The 22,952-nt window shown below is 37.8% G+C and overlaps 1 protein-coding gene and 2 non-coding genes across 3 annotated transcripts; 1 reads left to right on the forward strand and 2 right to left on the reverse strand.

Annotated features, from left to right (window-relative positions):
- LOC106129068 (probable ATP-dependent RNA helicase DHX34) lies at positions 1-22,498 on the reverse strand. The gene is made up of 21 exons (XM_060948542.1): positions 21,860-22,498; positions 21,116-21,234; positions 19,445-19,611; positions 18,710-18,913; positions 17,973-18,105; positions 17,115-17,263; positions 16,733-16,840; positions 15,696-15,801; positions 13,543-13,748; positions 12,829-13,032; positions 11,666-11,753; positions 10,587-10,684; positions 8,731-8,828; positions 7,527-7,734; positions 6,114-6,176; positions 4,867-5,045; positions 2,976-3,086; positions 1,980-2,101; positions 1,160-1,292; positions 627-776; positions 1-303 (listed from the first exon to the last, which is right to left on the reverse strand). The coding sequence occupies exons 1-21, from the start codon at positions 22,399-22,401 to the stop codon at positions 9-11; spliced, it is 3,483 nt and encodes a 1,160-aa protein (XP_060804525.1). The 5' UTR covers positions 22,402-22,498; the 3' UTR covers positions 1-8.
- Positions 14,186-14,304, reverse strand: LOC132902684 (5S ribosomal RNA). The gene has a single exon (XR_009657205.1). It is a non-coding gene; the product is annotated as a 5S ribosomal RNA (ribosomal RNA).
- On the forward strand, positions 14,648-14,840 carry LOC132902691 (U2 spliceosomal RNA). Its single transcript, XR_009657211.1, has one exon. It is a non-coding gene; the product is annotated as a U2 spliceosomal RNA (small nuclear RNA).
- Positions 22,499-22,952: the final 454 nt, after the last annotated feature.

Genomic DNA, 22,952 nt, shown 5'->3' on the forward strand with positions numbered 1-22,952 from the left:
TAATTATTTCATTGTAATTCTTTAATATTACAACACTTTTTATGTTTCAATATTTCAACCGGTGTCATATACAAATTCTCATTGCAATTCTCACACTTATACTCCTTGGCATTGGGTCTATTTTCCCTTGTAGTAGTTTTAGTGACTATTCTCTTCTCTTCTCTTCTTGATGAGCACGTGAACTGTTTGTGTTGCACTCGTTCCAATGGGGATAGGCAGAGGGCGATATCGCATTCTGGACATGTCCAAATGAGGCTGTAGTTCTCTTGATAGCTGTTGTAACTCCAATCTGAGTCTACTACGCTGAGAATAGAAAAAAAAAATACTTATACCAGTGCCGTGTGGTTCCCAGCACCGATACAAAAAAAAAACAGGATAGGACCACTCCATTTCTTTCCCATGGTAGTCGTAAAAGGCGACTAAGGGATAGACTTACAAACTTGGGATTCTTTTTTAGGCGATGTGCTAGCAACCTGTCACTATTTGAATTTCAATTCTATCATTAAGCCAAACAGCTGAACATGGCCTTTCAGACTTTACATGACTGTCGGCTCTGTCTATCCCGCAAGGGATATAGACGTGATAATATGTTATACTATGCTTTTACACCAAGAAAGTTAACTTACCAATTGAAAACAACATTATCAGTGACATAAACCCCCCCTTTCTTCTCGTGGGGGCGGCATTCGAAACCTTCTTCAAACGGATTAGGGTCTATAATGCCGTGGGCTTCGTCAGGACCGTGGTATAAAACTTTAAGGTCTCCCGGTAACAATCTAGAAATTTAAATACAAAATACAAATGGAGTACCGTGTGATTTCCGATATCAAAAGAAAAAAAAATAGAATAGGACCACAATTTTTTTTTTTTATATAGTTCCATCTTTGGACCAGAATCCAATAAACATACTTGTAGCCACGTCTATATCCCTTGCGGTGTAGACACAGCCAACAGTCTTGAAAAGACTGGTAGGCCACGTTCAGCTGTACCTATGTATGGTTTTATGATAGAATCGAGATTCAAATAGCGACAGGTTGCTAAAGGAAGAATCTCTAGTTCACAAGCCTATTCCTTAGTCGCCTTTTACGACATCCACGGAAAAGAGATGGAGTGGTCCTATTCTTTTTTGTATTGGTGCCGGGAACCACACGGCACTTACCTTTTGATGGTATAGTAAACTTCACTATTCATATAAGAACTTATGTCACACGAAAGTTCATGTTGCAATTCATCGTAAGGTAACTTCTTCTGCTTTTGTAATTCACCTTCCACGGATTTGTTTGGGTTTGCATCTTAAAAAAAAAATAGAATAAAAACATATGAAAAACTATTTTTAATAACAAAATACTTAATAAACAATACACTTATTTTCTTTTCTTTTGTAAACGCCATTTTGAGGAAAGTAAGACTTGATAGTAAGGGTGTTATACCCTTATATACCCTTAATAAAAACATATGAAAAACTATTTTTTAACAAAATACTAAACATAAAACTTATTTTCTTTTCTTTTGTAAGCGCCATTTTGAAGAAAGTAAGACTTTTTATAGTAAGGGTGTTCTACCCTTACTATCAAAAGTCTTACTAACTACCCTTACGCAAATAATTAATATTGTAATTAACGTAATTTGATCAAATTAAAAACGAATAAAAGCTTAATTTTATTTTATTTCGGAAAAAAAAATACATTTACATAATGAAATTAGATTATGTAATTTTTTGTCAAAAGGCATTTGTATAATGTGCCGGTTCCCAGAACTTTACAATTGGACCAATCCATATCTTTCCCATTAATGTCGTAAAAGGCGATTAAGGGATGGGCTTATAAATTTGGCATCCCTGTTATAGGCGTAGCCACCTGTCACTATTTGAATCTCAATTACATCATTCAGGCAAACAGCTGAACGTGGCCCTTATGTCTTGAGACTTGTCTCTATCCACCTCGTAAAGTATAAAGACGTGATATGTGATGAAGCCCTACCTGCAAGTCTCCGATTGATAAGTGCATCCCATCGTTGTCTTAATTTCGTCGCTTTTAACAACAAATTCAATCCGCTATCAGGATAAGGGAACTCCAATAACAGCCATGAATCACACACAATTCTAAAAAAAATTGCAAAACAATAAATATACATACAAACATACATACAAACATACATACATATAATCGCGTCTATATCCTTTGCGAGGTAGACAGAACCAACAGTCTTGTAAATACTGATAGGCCGCGTTCAGCTATTAGGCTTTAAGATAGAATTGAGATTCAAATAGTGACAGGTTGCTAGCCCATCCCCTAAAAGAAGAATCACAAGTTTATAAGCCTACCCCTTAGTCGCCTTTTACGACATCATTGGAAAAGAGATGGAGTGGTCCTATTCTTTTTTCTATTGGTGCCGGGAACCACACGACACACAATAAATATATACAAATAAATAAATATGTATATACGGGACAAATTACACAGATTGAGTTAGCCTCGAAGTAAGTTCGAAACTTGTGTTACGAGATACTAACTCAACGATACTATATTTTTTATTAAATACTTATATAGATAAGCATCCAAGACCCAGGCCAATCAGAAAAAGTTCTTTTCTCAGCATGCCCTGGCCGGGATTCGAACCCGGGACCTCCAGTTTTTTCACATTTTCCATTATTTCTTTGCTCCTTATAGTTACAGCGTGATGTTATTATAGCCTTAAGCCTATATAATATTATGACCAAACAAAAAAAAAAGAATAGGATCACTCCATCCCTTTCCCATGGATGTCGTAATAGGCGACTTAGAGATAGGGATTCTTCTTCTAGGCGACTGTTGGCTCTATCCACTCCGCAAGGGATGTAGACGTGATTACATGTATGTAAGTAAATCTGTCATCTAAAAAAAATTCACAAAAAAATGTCTAGTCACAAGACTCAGTTGGACATTGTTCCAATAGAAATAAACGCAGATACATTATCAAACAAAACGCATACCTACCTAGTAAACCCTACATTAGTGTCGATACAATGCGCCAACAGCAACAATGTCTGCGCAGCGGGCATGCGCATAGAATTCACTATGTACGGCTTTGTCGTCTCCAATAGCGATCTGAAAACAAATTAAATAAATTAATACATACATGCGTAGGTATATACAGTCACGTCTATATCCCTTGCGGGGTAGACAGAGCCAACAGTCTTGAAAAACTAACTAACGTGGCCTACGTTCGGCCCCTTCCCTTTTATATAGTTTTTTTTCTTTTTCAATTTATTAATACGTTTTTCGAAAGTAATCACTTATACATATAAGACCGCCGATTTTCGGTTGAACGTGGACTTTCAGTCTTTTCAAGACCGTTGGCTTTGTCTACCCCGCAAGGGATATAGACGTGATTATATATATGTAGGTATGCTTGACTCTTGTACATACCTACATACATTGCCGGTTGACTGAACGGGATCCCCTCATGGGATAAGTCTGCCATTTCAAGTGTTAATATACCAAATTATACAAGAACAATTCTTTTCTTTTAATAAATAAGAATGTAACATCTTAGTAGATCGAATTCAGTTTTTTTTTGTGAGTCAAAAACATATATCTGTGTTGCCAACAAATTAAAAAAAATTAAATACCATTTTTTATTATGTTTACACAAGTGATTTATTTCTAAAATTAATAATAATAAACTACTAGCGATAAATTTCGAGGCAATAAAATTTTTTTACGACCAACACAAAATGTAATCATACATACATAAATCACGCCCTTTTCCCGGAGTGGTAGGCAGAGACTACCTCTTTCCACTTGCCACGATCTCTGCATACTTCCTTCGCTTCATCCACATTCATAACTCTCTTCATGCAAGCTCGGCGGTTTCGGGCACTTTTGACCTGACCCTTTGCCAGGACGTCCTTGATTTTTATGTAATCACTAGCTGTACCCGCGATTCCATCCGCGTGGAATAGTGATTTTGGGCATCATTTGTTTTTGCGAACACCTCAGCATATAAATTTTGATTACCCACAAAAATGGTTCTAGTCAGTTAATCTTAAAAGATAGATATATACTGTCGTGGACATATTTTTAGATTACTTTAAGAGGAATAGTTCTTTCATACATATATTTTTGGTATTTTAAACCCTTTTCGCAGCGCACGCAACGGAAGCCCTAAAGGATGAATAATTTTCCCCGTTTTTTTTTCACATATTCCATTATTTCTTCGCTCTTCATAGTTGCAAACTGATGTTATATAGCCTAAAGCCTTCCTCGATAAATGGTCTATTCAACACAAAAATAATGAATTCGAACCAGTAGTTCCTGAGCTAAGCGCGTTTAAACAAACAAATAAACTCTTCAGCTCTATAATATTAGTATACAGAGTGACTTTTAATTCAACTGCATAAATTTAACTAATAAAATTTAAGTGTACTCATCTAAAGGATATTTAAAAACGTTAAAAGAAAAATATCGGTTCATATTTCAGAAAGTACGAAAAAAAATAAAAGTATCAAAATCCACATTCCTAAATACGTCATATCACCCCGGCCGGCGGAAAAGCGACGCGTGAGATTCAGAGGTCAACGACACAATTCATTCAGCTGAGCGATCTCGACAACTCTGTACTTTACTTGATCTTGATACTAGAAAAATAATTTATTTTTCAGACATTTATTAACATGTTTAGTTTTAATTTCTTTTTGTAGTATTGGTCTTTAATAAAACGTGGGACGTAGTTTTTGAGGGTTTTTTTAAATGTGAAAATGATGACGTTTAATTTTAATAAAAATAGGCTCAAACGGCTCAGAAGCATGGGTATAGTCTATGTTTAAAAGGATGTAGTTGTTTTAAATGTCATCCTGTAGAAACGAATAAAATTATCATTACTCACAAATAACAAAGTATCTGATGTTTCGCCGACACAGGCACCCTCGCCTTGTACCCGTGTGTGTCTGTCTGTATGTCCGCGTCAGTCAGCTGCAGCAGCCGCGGCTGTCTCCCGAACATCGACGTGGGGTGGAGGAACACGAACGGCTTGCTCCACGTGTGGAACAGTTGTTCAGATATAGACTGAAAGGAGGTGATATAAATATATACAGGACAAATTATTTGTCTCAAACTTATTTTGAGGCTAACTCAATATATGTAAGTATTACACATATTGAGTTAGCCTCGAAGTAAGTTTGAGACAAATAATTTGTACTTACATACATACGGTCACGTCTATTACCCTTGCGGGGTAGACAGAGCCGACAGTCTTGAAAAGACTGATAGGCCACGCTCAGCTATTTGGCTTAATGATAGAATTGAGATTCAAACAGTGACGGGTTGATAACCCATCGCCTTAAAAAAATAATCCCAAATTTGTAAGCCTATCCCTTAGTTTTTACTTAGTATTTACGACATCCATAGGAAAGAGATGGAGTGGTCCTATTTTTTTTTGTACTGGTGCCCGGAACCACACGGCACAGGCATAAAGACACAGGTTCGAACCCCCCACCTCGGCCATGTGGCAATGACTATTTCGAAGTTATGCACATTAGTTTGAATACTAACCGATGCTCTTACGATGAGGAAACCTGCACATTCAGGTAACTACATGTGTAACCATGATCGATCCAATACGGGGTAGGTTCCCCTGCAAAGGTTGCGGAGGTCAGACGGGAGTCGCTTCGTGTAAAACCTGACTCACCCGATCCAGGGTCCATGGTCAAAGGCATACCCCGGGCTCCTCTCTAGAGTGGTGAGGATGCGACCGGGACTAAAGCCAGGAGGAAGAAGAAGCATTATAAAATGGGCGATTAATAATCTTAAGAAGAGATCTAAATAAGAGATCTACTTATATTTGTAAATTGACGTCCGGTGAAAATGCTGCAGTGTAGTTTGTTCCGCCGCTTCTTCTACACATGCGCTTTGGAAGCGGTAGTAGTTATAATTAGATTTAAGTGATGTGACGTCAATAAGTGATACCTTGTTTCCAATTTTGAAATTAAATCTATTCTATTCTAAGATTGATATGGAAATCTGAATTGAACCTAGAAAGTCTATGCTAAAAAGACTTGCCACGGCAAGTATATAAAAACTATGTCGGCTCTGCCTATCCCTTTAAAAAGAGAAGCTGGATTATAATTATATTACCTTACAATGGTTGAACTCGTCCGCAACGGCTATTTGAGGGTACAAAGCTCGGCATAACACCACCTGCAAAGAAATATATATGTGTATTAATTATCATACATTTCAGCGTGTGACATACATACATACATATGTTCACGTCTATATCCCTTACGGGGTAGACAGAGCCAACAGTCTTGAAAAGACTGAATGGCCACGTTCAGCTGTTTGGTTTAATGATAGAATTGAGATTCAAATAGTGACAGGTTGCTAGCCCATCGCCTGAAAAAAGAATCCCAAGTTTGTGAGCCTATCCCTTAGTCGCCTTTTACGACATAAATGGGAAAGAGATGGAGTGGTCCTATTCTTTTTTTGTATTGGTGCCGGGAACCACACGGCACTAGCGTGTGTCTCCCATCTATTTTCCACGGATGCTGTTAAATTAATAGAGTTTTAACTGTAAGCTGTGCTCCTTTCTGCAAAATTCAGCAAGTAAATTTTTAATTTAGTAGGTATATTATTACTTCTCATTTCTTTTTTTAATTTTATCAAAGAACTTCACATAGCCGTGCGGTCCCCGGCACCAATAGAAACAAGAATAGGACCTTTCTCTATCTCTTTCTCTATTTCTAGTATCTCAATTTTACCATTAAGCCTATCAGCTGAACGTGTGGCCTATCAGTCTTTCACGAATGCTGGCTCTGTTCACCCCGCAAGGGATATGGACATAACTACTCCTAATCATAATACTTTTACCTACCATCATCTCATCCTGAAGCACAAGATCCCTTCTAAAATGGACCTTACCTTCAAGGTGATAAGGTTCCTCCCATCTTCTCATCCTGAAGCATAAGATACCTTCTAAAATGGACCTTACCTTCAAGGTGATAAGGTCTCTCCCATCTTCTCATCCTGAAGCACAAGATACCTTCTAAAATGGACCTTACCTTCAAGGTAACAAGGTACCTTCCATCTTCTCATCCTGAAGCACGAGATCCCTTCTAAAATGGACGTTACCTTCAAGGTGACAAGGTACCTCCCATCCTCTCATCCTGAAGCACAAGATCCCTTCTAAAATGGACCTTACCTTCAAGGTAATAAGGTCCCTCCCATCATCTCATCCTGAAGCACAAGAACCCTTCTAAAATGGACGTTACCTTCAAGGTGACAAGGTACCTTCCATCTTCTCATCCTTAAGCACAAGATCCCTTCTAAAATGGACCTTACCTTCAAGGTAATAAGGTCCCTCCCATCATCTCATCCTGAAGCACAAGATCCCTTCTAAAATGGACCTTACCTTCAAGGTAATAAGGTCCCTCCCATCATCTCATCCTGAAGCACAAGATCCCTTCTAAAATGGACCTTACCTTCAAGGTAACAAGGTACCTCCCATCTTCTAATCCTGAAGCACAAGATCCCTTCTTAAATGGACCTTACCTTCAAGGTAATAAGGTCCCTCCCGGCCGCTGCGCTGGCGCCGGCTATGAGCGCCCGCACTCTGCCCGCGTCGTGACACAGCCGGAACTCGATGTCCCGGATGTCCAGGGCGTCCCCCCCGTCCCCCCCCTCCTCGGCTATCTCCCACGAGTCTACTTTCAGCCGCTTCTTACGTTTGGAGTCCTCGGCTGCCTTCAGTTTGTACTGCCTTCAGAAAAAATACGTACGTGCGAACGTGATTAATGTTAATATTTTATTATTAAGCCAAACAGCTGAACGTGGCCTATCAGTCTGGCAATTAAGAACAGGACCATATCTTTCCATGGATGTCGTAGAAGGCGACTAAGGAAAAAACTAAAAAAACTTGGGATTCTTCTCGTAGGCGATGGACTAGCAACCTGTCACTATTTAAATCACAATTCCATTATAAAGCCATACAGCTGAACGTGGCCGTTCAGACGTTTTCAAGCCTGGCTCTGTCTACCCCGCAAGGGATAGGAAGGGTGTTAGGAAGGGATTAGTTTAAGTCAAAATATAAAAATATCGTGAGGAAACCTGTACATTCAGACAAATACATGTGTAACCATGATCGATCCAATACGGGTTAGGTTCCCCTGCAAAGGTTGCGGAGGTCAGACGGGAGTCACTTCGTGTGAAACCTGACTCACCCAATCCAGGATCCATGGTCAAAGACACACCCCGGGCTCCTCTCCAAAGTGGTGAGGATGCGACCGGGACTAAAGCCAGAAGGAAAACCATATAATATACTCATACCTTCACATATCAGGTGCCGTGTGGTTCCCGGCACCAATACAAAAAAGAATAGGACCACTCCATCTCTTCCATCTTTCCCATGGATGTCGTAAAAGGCGAATAAGGGATAGGCTTATAAACTTGGTATTCCTCTTGGTAGATCTCCACAACGATTATTGTCCACAGGTATATTTATCAGAGATAATAAGTATTACTACACATTTTTAGGCCATCTTGTTGTGGAGTAAATAAAGGTTTTATTTATTTATTTATTTTATTTATTTTAGGCGATGGGCTAGCAACCTGTCACTATTTGAATCTCAATTCTATCACTCAGCCAAACAGCTGAGCGTGGCCTATCAGTCCTTTCAAGACTGGTGGCTCTGTCTACCCCGCTAGGGATATAGACGTGATTATATGTATGTATGTATGTATGTATGTATGTATGTACCTTCTCATATCTTTGAGCTGTTTCATTTGTCCGTGCCTCAAAGACCTCTCGGCCGAGGACATCGCTTCAGGCTCCACGGTTTCCATCAGATTGTTGTCCTGTTATCATAACGATCAATAGGCTATTACACTCTTTTTTGAAAACTGTTTTAAATCAATCCTGAGACTGTGTTATACCTATAGAATTTTTATTAAAATTTTTTGAAGCCGAAAAATGCTCTAAAAACGATTTATTATTTATGATTTTGTATTTTCGCGCGAAAACGCCATCCGCCATGCTGTTTTGACTCGTGACGTCATACTTTTAGTAAACAATACGGCTCTACGTAAGACTAAAGTAAAAAGATTTTTGTAATAATGAATTACAATACATATTGTTGGTGTCTTGTTCCTGAATGCAAGAATACAAGTATAAAAACACCAGAAAAATTGAGGATTCCACTGCCAAGTGATATTAAAGAGTAAAAACCCAAAAACGTGATAGAAATTTTAAAATTTCAAAATAAACAGAGCCTGACATCATCAATATGTTTTCGATTCGATATTTGTTTACTAAAAGTATGACGTCACGTCAGTACCCAACATGGCGGATAGCGTTTACGACTTTTGAAGAACAGATTAAAAAAGAGGATTTTTTAAATTGAATTATAAAATCCATATTGCACTTTTATGAATAATGATCGATGTTTTTCTTTTATTTTTTACAAAATCTATAAGATACGTGCATTTTTATATTTTTTTTTACATGGTGTTAAATAGCCTATTGAACAATTCGATTTTATGTGTAAAAAAAATATATAGGTATATATCTGTGAAGTAATCTTTAAAATAGACAGTTTTAACTGTAAGCTGTGGTCCTTTCTGCAAAATTCAGAAAGTGAATTTTTAATTAAGTATATTTTACCTTCTGTTTTTTTATTTGCAATTTTTTTAAAGCTTATATAGCCGTGTGGTTTCCGGGAATAGAAACAAGAATAAGAACTTTACATCCCTTTCTCATGAATGTCGTTTAAGGCGACTAAGGGATAGGCGTATGAATTTAGGATTTTTCTTTTAGACAATGGGCTAGCAACCTGTCACTATTTGAATCTCAAATTAATAATTAAGCCAAACTGCTGAACGTGGCCTATCAATATTTTCAAGACTGTTGGTTTTGTGTACCCCGCAAGGGATATAGACGTGATTGTATGTATGTATGTATATATATAACTGACTTTTTACCTTTATATATGAGATACATGTGTATATAACATATATATGTGTGGCTGTGTATGTATCTCATATATAAAGGTAAAAAGTCAGTTATTCACTAGAAAAGACAAAATGAGAAAAGGTAAATGCACTATATTATGGAAATAAAAAAATCCTAACTTACAAGCCATGGCAACCGTTGCTATGGCATGCGTAAAGAAGGTTGCCTACATATATATATATACATATATCTTTTCTCCTTTTGTCTTTTGTAGTGAACTATCGACCCGCCCCGGCCTCGCGCGGGTGCAAAATTATAAATGTTATTATACATAAAAACCTTCCTCTTGAATCACTCTACCTGCTACAAAAAACCGCATCAAAATCCGTTGCGTAATTTTAAAGATTTAAGCATACAGACAAACAGACTAAAATAGCGACTTTGTTTTATACTATGTAGTGATAACTGACTTTTTACCTTTATATATGAGATACATATTCAAATAATAAACATATATATATATATACATATATATATTACTAAAGTAGGAAGGAAGTATGCAGAGACCGTGGCAAGTGGAAAGAGGTAGTCTCTGCCTACCCCTCCGGGAAGGAGGCGTGATTTTATGTTTGTATGTATGTTTGTACATATATTACAAAACTTACTTGCAACAATCCCCTGAGCTGCGCCGCCAACTTGGTCAGCTCGTACAAACGCTGCTCCTCAATGCCGCGGCGGCGGCACCACGCCCGCCCGCCTTTACCTACATTATAATATAATACAATACAGGGAAATGCTGCAGTGCAGTTTGTTACCGCTTCTTCTGCACTGACGCTTTGGAAGCGGCGGTGAACTTGGTTTGAGGTAACTAATTTGAAGCCAAGCAATGTTGTGAAACCAAAATATATGACAATAATTAAGTGACTAGCCCGGGAGTTCGTCCGCGTGGATTAGTTATTTTGGGCATCATTGAAGCCCTCCAGGATGAATAATTTACCCCGTTTTTTTTAACATTTTTCATTATTTCTTCGCTCCTAAAAATTGCAGCATAATGTTATAAAGCCTAAAGCTTTCCTCGATAACTGGTCTATTCAACACAAAAAGAAATTGTGAATTCCAACAAGAAGTTCCTGAGATTAGCGCGTTCAAACAACCAATTCTACAGCTTTATAATATTAGTAAAGATATTGAAGTGTCCCGTAATAATGTTTATTCATTTTTGTTTTGAATTTGATATGATTAAGCAGATTTATTATCGCCACCTCGCATTATTTACATACATATAATCCCTTGCGGGGAGACAGAGTCAACAGTCTCGAAAAGACTGAAAGACCACGTTCAACTTTTTGGCTTTATGATAGAATTGAGATTCAAAGTCAAAGGCATACCCCGGGCTCCACTCCAGAAACTTGACAATGTTACCGCGACTAAAACATACATACATATGGTCACGTCTATATCCCTTGCGGGGTAGACAGAGCCAACAGTCTTGAAAAGACTGAATGGTCACGTTCAGCTATTTGACTTAATGATAGAATTGAGATTCAAATAGTGACAGGTTGCTAACCCATCGCCTAAAAAAGAACCCCAAGTTTGTAAGCCTATCCCTTAGTCGCCTTTTACGACATCCATGGTAAAGAGATGGAGTGGTCCTATTCTTTTTTGTATTGGCGCCGGTAACCACACGGCACTAAAACCATGCGGAAAAAGAAGAGTTATATATATATATGGAAATTGTTTATACCTTCCGCCTTCACAGAAAGCCACGCGCAGTATAAAGAAAGGAGAGTGAGAGGGTCGCCGTGGTCGGATTCCTCTGGTTTACGGGCGTTCTACAAACAAACAAACATACAAAATAGAATAGAATAGGATTTTGTTTTCAAAATTGGGTATACAAGGTATCACTTATTGACGTCACATAACTTAAATCTAATTATAACTAGGTACTACCGCTTCCAAAGCGCATGTGTAGAAGAAGCGGCGGAACAAACTACACTGCAGCATTTTCATCGGACATACAAAGTGAGGTGAGAAACGTAGAGTACTTATATGAATATTTATTGTAGTTTTTTCGTATGTTTATCGTACATACATATAGTCAAGTCTATTACCCTTGCGGGGTAGTCAGAGCCGACAGTTCTGAAAAGACTGATAGGCCACATTCAGCTTTTTGGCTTGATGATATAATTGTGATTCAAATAGTGTCAGGTCGCATGGATAAACCATTTATCGAGAAAGGCTTTAGACTATATAACATCACGCTACAACTATAAGGAGTAAAGAAATAATGGAAAATGTGAAAAAAAACGGGGAAAATTCTTCATCCTTGAGGGCTTCAATGATGCCCAAAATAACTATTCCACGCGGACGAAGTCGCGGGCGCAGCTAGTAAATAAATAAAATGTTTGTAACGGTTCCATATTTTTACTTTTCACTACCCAAAGGTCGGCTGGAAGAGACTGCTCAGCGATAAGTCCGCTTTTGCTCAACATATTCAAAATGTATGTGTATGTGTATTTTTATGGGCAATAAAGATAATATGTATTGTGCCGTGTGGTTCCCGGCACGAATACAAAAAAGAATAGGACCACTCCATCTCTTTCCCATGGATGTCGTTAAACGCGACTAAGGGATAGGGCTTACAAACTTGGGATTCTTTTTTTTTAGGCGATGGGCTAGCAACCTGTCACTATTTGAATCTCAATTCTATCATCAAGCCAAACAGCTGAACGTGGCCATTCAGTCTTTTCAAGACTGTTGGCTCTGTCTACCCCGCAAGGGATATAGACGTGACCATATATATATATATACATACATAAAATCACGCTTTTATTCCCGTATTGTATTGTAAACTGCAAACTGCAAAAAAAAACTCCCTTTAGACATTAAATCTCTGTGATAACTCACCTCGCACTCGAAATCCCTGTGCGCCCTCGTGGTATATATAGACCGTATCCCCAGCGCCGCCGCCAGCGCCAGGGCGGAGTCCCGCTTGTGCGGGGGGAGGGTGCCCGCGCCCACCACCAGCGCCTTGGCCAGGCACACGTCCACTGGAAGGCTGGACAGGGCCTTCCCGAGGGAAGTTAGTCTCTCGTTTGAGGTTAGAGCGCCCTGTTAAAGGGTAAATATCTTGTTTTATAATAAAAAACTATTCAGTTAGCAATTTTCGCTAGACGAATGGCCTAACGTAAGAGGATTTTCTGCCCTACACGTAGACCGTCCCTATATACATATATGTACATACATACACATACATACATACACATACATACATAAACATACATACATACACATACATACATACATACATACACATACATACATAAACATATTCCCAAAATTCCTAAACTATAGTGGCTATTTTATAGTGTCAGCGGTGGGATTCGAATCCAAGCTTCGTAAAACAAATGGAACTCATCAACGGAAGAAACTTTGCTTATGACTACTACTGAATAAAATATCTATATTCTATTCTTACTTTTTATTTCTTCTTCTTATACACAGTTAAGTCCATTTTTTCATACTTATACAGCTGCACGGGATCATAGCTTATTCAAAAGACTATTGGCTCTGTCTACCTCGCAAAGGATAAAGATGTGTTTATATGTTTCTTGAACCTACATGCTGTTTTAGCTCCAACAAAGCATTCTCGATAGCCTCTTCAGGTGGAGCGTCTATGAACGGGAATCTTCTGACATCTGACACTCCTAGCGAACTCATTAACAGGAGTAGAGAGGCTAAAGGCACTCTCGAAACTTCAGGAGTGCTGAACGGATCCATTTCTGAGTATTGCTTCTCGGAGTATATGCGGTAACAGACGCCTGGACCTGAAATAACATACATACAAACATATAAGTGATAATATAACTTGCGGGGTAGACAGAGCCAACAGTTTCGGAAAGACAAATAAGCCGCGTTCGGCTGTATTGCTTAATGACGGAATTAAGATTCAAATAATGACAGGTTGCTAGCTCATCGCCTAAATGATAAATCCTATCAAATAAATAAAATGTAAGCCTATCGCTTAGTCGCCTTTTACTATTCTTTATTGCCGGGAACCCCGCAATCATACACTACATAATATTATAAGCAAATGATAGTTAATTGTTTAGTGAAGATAATATAAAAATATACGCGTATATTAATTTCTTTTAAAAGCCCAAGAAGTATACTACAATATTTTTGTTCCAAGAGAAATAATTATATCATATCTCCTTATTTTCACAAAATTATTGTGTTCAGACAAAATGAAAATCAGTCAAAAAGTCAACATCACGTGGTGTTCCCAGGCGGTCACCCATCCAAGTACTGACCACGCCCGACGTTGCTTAACTTCGGTGATCGGACGAGAACCGGTGTTTTCAACGTGGTATGGACGTTGACGATAGTGTGTTTAAATTATGTGATAATAATCGGCAACATCAAATCAATCTGATTTTAATAACATCGGTTATGTTTATTATTGTATGTATTGTTATGTATTCAAAATCTTAATTTTATAAATAAATTCATAATAACAAATTACATTTCACAAACACTATCATGAATAAAATACCACGTGTATTTTATTATTCTGTAATGCATACACAGATGGCGCTACTAGTGCCAACTAAACAACTTTCTTGTCCATCCATAGATGTCGCCACTTGTAAACATTGCGTTCCAAAATCGCGCTACGGAGATTTTCTCACTAATAATGACCTTTTTCAGATATCCCAAACCAGTTATCGCTTCTCGGCCTTTTGGCTAAGATCAAAGTGTAGTATCTGTTCTTTTCAGCTTAATATCTGAAAGTTCCCCCACTGGGGGACCAGTATATTAAACTGATTTTTGTAAACCGACGGGATGTTCGGGGCTCGCTCCACTCCCGTCACGGGTCGGCCCGGCATTGCAGTGCCGCCGGGATCGGCCCACATAATACCACTAACTAATATATATAGACTAGTATTCTATTTATGGGTCTCAAGTACCTAGCTGACTAATACTTTCGACGATGCCCATTATAACTAAGGTATTTACTTCCTAAACTAGGAGAGCCTTGGGTCCGGGATGTTCCGGAACTTGGCCATGAACTATTATCGTGAGGTTGTCGAAGTATAAACTAAATTGAAATATACATATGTACATAAGTCACGCCTCTTTCCCGGAGGAGTAGGCAGAGACCCCATCTTTCCACTTGCCACGATCCCTGCATACTTCATTCGAAACGCAATTGAACTATTCCAAGGTTATTTCCTTTATGATTTTTGCATTTATTTATTTCTACATTTATTAATTGTATTATGTATTATATTTATTTATGCATTTATTTCTACTTACCTGCTGTTTTGTTAATATATTGTCACTAAGGATTTGTACGTACTTCTGCCATATTTGAGTAACTCCCCTCTCAATTATACAATGACTCGTAGAGATCCCTTAATGGAATAAGTCCGCCGTTGTTAATTTTATCTTACCAATTTACTGTATTTTTGTATTCTTTCGTTTAAACAATTAAAATATATAGCAAACAAAAAAAAACAAAGTATGTACATAATCGAATTTCAACTTAATTTCTTTACACGAACTAAGTCGCGATTAGAATGATGAGAAACGAACTTTCTCTGATTGTCCTGGGTCTTGGATGTTCATCTATAAAAGTATTTATTATAAAATAAAGTATCGTTGAGTTAGTATCTCGTAACACAAGTCTCGAACTTACTTCGAGGCTGACTCAATCTGTGTAATTTGTCCCATACATATTTATTCATTTACTTATTAGACCAAACACAAACCTGTCCGCCCCGCTCTGCCTTTCCTTTGATCGGCGCTGGCTTGTGAAATCCAAAACTCCTTCAGCCTTTGCATTTTCGTTGTAGAATCGTAACTCATTTCTTTGACCTGGAATTACCGAAATAATTCTTATATTACTTATTACACGACCGGCCTCAGCTTCGCACGGGTAGCATTCATGCATAAGCATTGATTTCATACAACTATCACCCCCCATTTCAGTATATCAGGGGTTGATTATCAAAAATAAGTAACTTTTGTTAGGACTTGGTTTTTCAACTATATGCATACCAAAGCGAGTTTATAAGAACCACGATATTTGTTCTATGTTATAATTGTTAATATTGTGTAAGAATTTAATGTATAAGGTGCTTTTTCTATCGCATTGGTTTTTATGACTGTAATGATAGGATAAGTTTTGATGAAATAAATAAATTTCATTCGAATTGGTCTAGCAATTAAGCTGTGAAAGCGGAACAGACAGACAGACTTTCGCATGTAAAATATCATTAAGGGAAGTAACTAGAGGACGCCCGCGGCTTCGCCCGCGTAAATCGAAAAATTACTATAATTCCTGTTCCCGCGGGTATTACGGGAAATCCTCTCTTAGGCAACATAAATAACATTCACGCCAAATATACCATTCAGTGTTTCTAGATCCCTATCGGTTTGAGCTGTGGGTTTATATTTCAGTCAGTCAGTAATTTTTTTTATATAAATTCAGACTAGCTGTGCCCGCGACTTCGTCCGCACGGAATAGTTATTTTGGGCATCATTGAAGCCCTCAAGGATGATTAATTATCCCCGTTTTTTTCACATTTTCTTTTATTTCTTCGCAATGTATATAGCCTAAAGGCTTCCTCGATAAATGTTCTATTCAACACAAAAATAATTTTTCAATTCGAACCAATAGTTCCTGAGATTAGCGCGTTCAAACAAACAAACAAACTCTTTAGCTTTATAATATTAGTATAGATAAAAATCTCACGAACAACGAACTATTTATCCTTTTTCTAGTTAATTCTTTTCATAATCTTACCTTTCCAGAGTCAACGACAAAACGAATTCCGTCGATGGTCACCGAAGTCTCCGCTATGTTGGTCGAAACTATGCACTTTCTCACGCCCTCTGGCGGATAGTCGAATACCTGGAATCAATCAATCAATACTTATACATTCATATAGTCACGTCTATATCCATTGTGGGGTAGACAAAGCTAACGGTCTTGAAAAGACGGAAAGGCCACGCTGACTTTATGACTTTATGATGGAATCAAGCGAGAAAGAGGTCTCTGCCTACCCCTCCGGGAAAGAGGCGTGGTTTTATGTATATATATATGTAACTATATTTAGGCACAAAAAGATAAACCACTCCACTATTAGCCTATTGAAAATCTTTTTTAAAATGTAAAATATAATTACTTTATCCTGTTCGGCCAAAGACAGCCCACTGTGCAGAGGCAGAACAATCCAATTCTTATTCTTCTCCGCGTATTGCTGAGCGGCGTCGCATATAGCCGTTATCTCTTGAACGCCCGACATGAAGATTAACATATCACCTCTTTCGTCATCTGAGAAATGAAAAAAAAAAATGTTAACTATTTTTATAATTGGAATTTGTAGATAATAAAAAAAATTGAATTTGGAATATCAGTCGTCTATTTCGAAAGAACGTCCGTTGTTGGTCCAACCATTATATACATACATACATATCATCACGTCTATATCCCTTAGCGAGGTAGACAGAGCCAACAGTCTTGAAAAGACTGAACGGCCACGTTCAGCTATTTGGCTTAATGATAGAATTGAGATTCAAATAGTGACAGGTTGCTGGCCCGTCGCCTAAAAAACGAATCCCAAGTTTGTAAGCCTATCCCTTAGTCGCCTTTTACGACATCCATTGGAAAGACATGCGAGTGGTCCTATTCTTTTTTGTATTGGTGCCGGGAACCACACGGCCGAGTAAAACTCGCACTAAACCCGTCAGGAGTGAGATAATATAAATAAATAATTATATACGGGACAAATTACACAGATCGAGTTAGCCTCGAAGTAAGTTCGAGACTTGTGTTACGAGATACTAACTAAACGATACTATATTTATATAATGAATACTTATATAGATAAACATCCAAGATCCAGGCCAATCAGAGAAAGTTCGTTTCCCATCATGCCCTGGCCGGGATTCGAACCCGGGACCCCCGGTGTCACAGACGAGCGTACTACCGCTGCGCCACAGAGGCCAAATTATTTCAGAGATGGAAAATTATATCAACTCACTGGGATATTTGCCATCGATTAGTTGCATTATCTGCACATAAGGCTGAGGGTCCAATCTGTCTTCTCTAGTGGGCTTATCTTCAATGAATATTGGCTTGTACTGGAGATCTATCGGGTGGAGACGTCCTGGCACCTGGAGTAAAGAAATGGTATTTATTTTTATTTAAAACATACATACATATAGTCACGTCTAAATCCCTTACGGGGTAGACAGAGCCAACAGTCTTGAAAAGACTGATAGGCCACGTTCAGCTATTTATTATTTTATTTGGAAAACATACAGTCATATATCTTGTACAAAATCTTACTTAGTTACTGTAGACCATTTACATTTACATGTTTTCGCATAAGTTTATCAAAATGCTGGAAATTTTAACACATTAAAAAATATATAATTAAAACGAAAGAAATATGGAAGGTACCAGATAGCACCTTATTAATTATTGACAGAATGAGAACCGTCAAACCAAGATTTGCTAACAAAATTTTTAAAACGGGTGGGTGTTGAGTTGAAAAGGTCGAGCTCCGAGGAGACAACCAGCCTGTTCAACTCCTTAGCTGATCTAATAAAGAAAGAGTTTATATAGCCTATAGTTGGACAAACTGGAAGGAATAGTAAGCAGTGAAGGGACTCGAGCACACCTATTTCTTGTTTTTAGTTGTATTTTCGCCAGAAAACTAGGGGTATCGAATGAACTTTGAGCAATTTTAACCAACACAGAAAAATCAGCAATCACCTGTATAATAACAGCCGTCTCCGCTGCGAAGTAATCCTGGAACAGCTGGATGTTGATGGTGGCTGACATCAGCACCAGCTTGATGTCCCGCCGGTTGTGTACGAGACACTTCAGCACGCCGAGCAGGAAGTCGCCCATGAGGTGGCGCTCGTGGATCTCGTCCAGGATTATGACGTCATAGTTTGGCAGATTGTCAGAGGACATCTGAAAGGGTAAATTGGTCGGATAAGAGATATGTTGGTCCTTCTTCTTGCTTGGTGCCGTGTGGTTCCCGGCACTAATAGGAAAAGAATAGGACTACTGCATCTCTTTCTTATGGATATCGTAAAAGGCGACTAAGGGATAGGCTTATATATTTGAGATAGCTAGCAACCTGTCACTATTTGAATCTCAATTCCATCATTAAGCCAAACAGCTGAACGCGGCCTTACAGTCTTTTGATGATTGTTTTGCTCTGTCTAACCCGCGAGGGATATAGACGTGATTATATGTTTATATATATTATGTTCTTCTTCCTGGCTATAGTCCCGGTTGCATCCTTTTGTATTGGTGCCGGGAACCACACGGCACTGCCGGCTGGCTGTTGCTGGGTATTTACATAAAAATAAGTTATCTCAGTTTGGTCCAAAGGTACGATTGGCAGAAAATGCCTAATGGCATTAAGTCCACCTGTTGTACATTTTGTATATACATAGTTTAAATATTGCATAGAGTTTAAATATATATCTATCTCACCTGTCTCAACAAGAGGCCTTCGGTGATGAAACATATGTTAGTGTCAGCCGTCCTGCTCTTCTCGAATCTGATCTGATATCCGACCTTCGTATCAAACTGGGCTAGCATCTCATACGCGACCCGTTTGGACAGAGACACGCAAGCTATGCGCCTGGGCTGGGTGCAAGCTGGAATGTTATTATATCAAATAAATAATAAAAATATATATATATATATCGAATATATCGAACATATTATTATTATATTTATATATCGTCCGATAAAAATGCTGCAGTGTAGTTTGTTCCGCCGCTTCTCCTACACATGCGCTTTGGAAGCGGTAGTAGTTATAATTAGATTTAAGTGATGTGACGTCAATAAGTGATACCTTGTATCTAATTTTGAAAATAAATCTATTCTATTCTATTTATCATTGCCGTGCCGTGTGGTTCCTGGCACAAATAGAATAAAAGAATAGGACTGCTCCATCTCTTTTCCATGGTTATAAACTTGGGATTCTTCTTTTTTGGCGAAGGGCTGGCAACCTGTCACTTTATATGAATCTCAATTCCATCAGTAAGCCCAACAGCTGAATGTGGCCTATCAGTATTTTCAAGACTGTTGGTTTGGCTGTGTGTAACTCGCAAGGGGATATAGACGTGATTATATTTATGTATGTATATATCGTAAAAAAAAAATGAAAATATTTTATTTGGAAACAATAACAAGTACAATTTAAGTAACATAGGATAACAATGACATCTGCAGAAGTTATGACACTGTGTCCCAGATGTCATCGCCCACCTCCAAAAAACATTTATATAATGTGTTTCCTTAATCTTAGCACCTAATCCATTTATTACAACAAAAGAAAAAGAAAGAAAAAGATTTCATATTTAATATAATTATATGTATTGTGTGCAAATGTGTTTTGTTAGTGTACATATTGTGTGGAAACTTGTTTGTGTTGATGTAGGTATAGAGAGGAAGTATGTAAGGGTGTATTACGATTTGAAACATCTATAATTAGGTATTGTCATTTACCTTGTGGGGAGAGGCTGGTGCACTGAGATACAGGCTCTGCTTAGTTCAGACACCAGTCTCTCGCAATCTTTTGTTATATTCTTTACCTGTGATTTGTTTGTTTATACAATGTAACTATAAGATTGTAGAGAAAATAAAGAATTTTTTTTTAAAGAGCAATCTTTCCCTAAGAGGTCGATAACGCCCCCTTGTGGGCGCTGCAGGTCTCAAAAGGGGGTTTTAAAGCGCTAAGACCTAAGCGCCGTTGTATGTTACCTACTGTGCTCAGGTTTTAAGTTGCGGGTTATAGTAAAAGTTTCGTTAAGAATTCTCCGTTACTATACATACATATACATATATAGGTCACAATAATTAATTAAATTAATTTGAAGTTATAGTGGTTTTTAAATAGGTGAAAAAATGGGGGCGCTAAAAAAATATTTATTCTCAAAGTGGGCAGTAGACAAAATAAGTTTGGGACTCTCTGATCTAGAGGATAATCATTGGAATATTTAACGTAAAAGAAATTATTGTTATTCGCCGAATCGTTAAATTGTCTCTCAACACCTTTTACTAACACATCAAAGTTTGATTCCAGTCTGACCTATAATTTCCTCTTAAACAAATCATAAGTCATCAGTAAGTTTTCATGTAATTACACAAACTCACCAATATTCTGAAATCCAGCCTCATTAAGATATTGTGGTACTTGTGTAGATTTACCGCAGCCGGTGTCACCTGCCACGATGACCACTCGCTCATTTTGAACTGCGCTCACTATTTCATTTCTGATAAAATGTATTAAAAAATATAGTTTTTAACTGGGATTAAACCAGTAGTGCCGTGTGGTTCCCGGCACCAATACAAAAAAGAATAGGACCACTCCACCTCTTTCCCATGGATGTCGTAAAAGGCGACTAAGGGATAGGCTTATAAACTTGGATTTTTATTATTTATTGTTTTGGGCAAGCAACCTGTCACTATTAGAATCTCAATTCTATCATTAAGCCAAATAGCTGAACGTGGCCATTCAGTCTATTCGAGACTATTGGCTCTGACTACCCCGCAAGGGATATAGACGTGTCCATATGTATGTATGTATGTATTCAACCAGTAAGGTTAGGTTCTCCTGTAAGAATGTAAAATCTAGATGGAAATTTCTGTAAAAACCTATTGTGCTAGATCTGATTTCATGATCATAGGAGGGCTCCGGGCTCCCCTCCAGAGAGGTGAGGATTCAAATAGTGACAAGTTGCTAGCACATTACCTACAAGATGAATCAAAAGTTATGAACTTTTCCTTTAGTCACCTATTAGAACATCCATGGAAAGATCTGGAGTGGTCCTAATCTAAAGTGTCGAGATGGTTCCCAGAAAATAATAACTAATATACCACAAACAAAAAGGCACTTACCTAAAACTGGCAACTGGAAGCTGTTTCTGACACTCTCTTAATTTCTTAAGCTTTTCAAACTTTTCCTTATTTTTGAAATCAACATAAATAGAAACAATATTCAAAAATACATCAAACAATTCTTTATCCAGTTTCCGTCGGTCCCTATCATCAGATGCAATATCAACATATTTCAATTTTGTAGTAAAGTTGATACAGTGATATTTAGAATATTTCTCAGGAACTCCCAAGTCGTTCAAATCGGTAACATTGTTTGGTTTCTCTAACAATGGCTTACCAGCTTTCTTCAATGTAGCCTCATACTTTTTCAAAAACACCCAAAAATCATCCAGATTATTTGCCACTGTGTTACTCTCACTGCTGTACTGTATTATTTTGTTTAAATCCCTTTTGTAGTTAGTAAAACTAAAATCAGCTTCATGATTTGTGTTAGATGTTGACGACTTTGGATTTGTTTTTCTATATTTTGTGCTTCTGTCGTAAGATCGGGATCGTCTGCATTTGGAAGATTTCTCTTCACACGGACTTCTGTTTCGCCTCATTATTAAACAAATTATATTAGGTACTCTTGTTCAATTCACATCTTGTTTTGTTTTGTTTTGGGACCTCCCTCTCTCCCACATTTTGATTTTGACAATGACAACCGATGTCAACCGAAAATGACAGAGATATTTAAGAAATGGGATCTTTTTTTCTTTATTTTTTGTGGTATACTAAGGTATAGAGCGTTAGTACGCCTTTTCATTTTATAACGCAACCATAGAAAACTGAGTTTCTATTTGACCACTCAATTTCCAATTTCTCTGTTGTCTTTATTGTTACCCACATAGTTATGTCTTAACAAGAAAAAATAAACACATTTGATTTTGTGTTACTAATACACTCATCAAACCTGGAAAAGATTGCATTTACGATTAGACTGAGGGCTAGAAACCTAATCCTATTTGAATCTCAATTATTCTATCATTAAGCCAAACATCTGAACGTAGCTTTTCAGTCTTTTGAAGACTATTGAACCCCGCAAGGGATATAAACGTAATTATATGTAAGTATGTATGTAATGTATTCTTCATATTTTGTGCCAAATAAAACC

The sequence above is a fragment of the Amyelois transitella genome, chromosome 16, assembly GCF_032362555.1.
Source record: "Amyelois transitella isolate CPQ chromosome 16, ilAmyTran1.1, whole genome shotgun sequence".
NCBI classification, from domain to species: Eukaryota; Metazoa; Arthropoda; class Insecta; order Lepidoptera; family Pyralidae; genus Amyelois; species Amyelois transitella.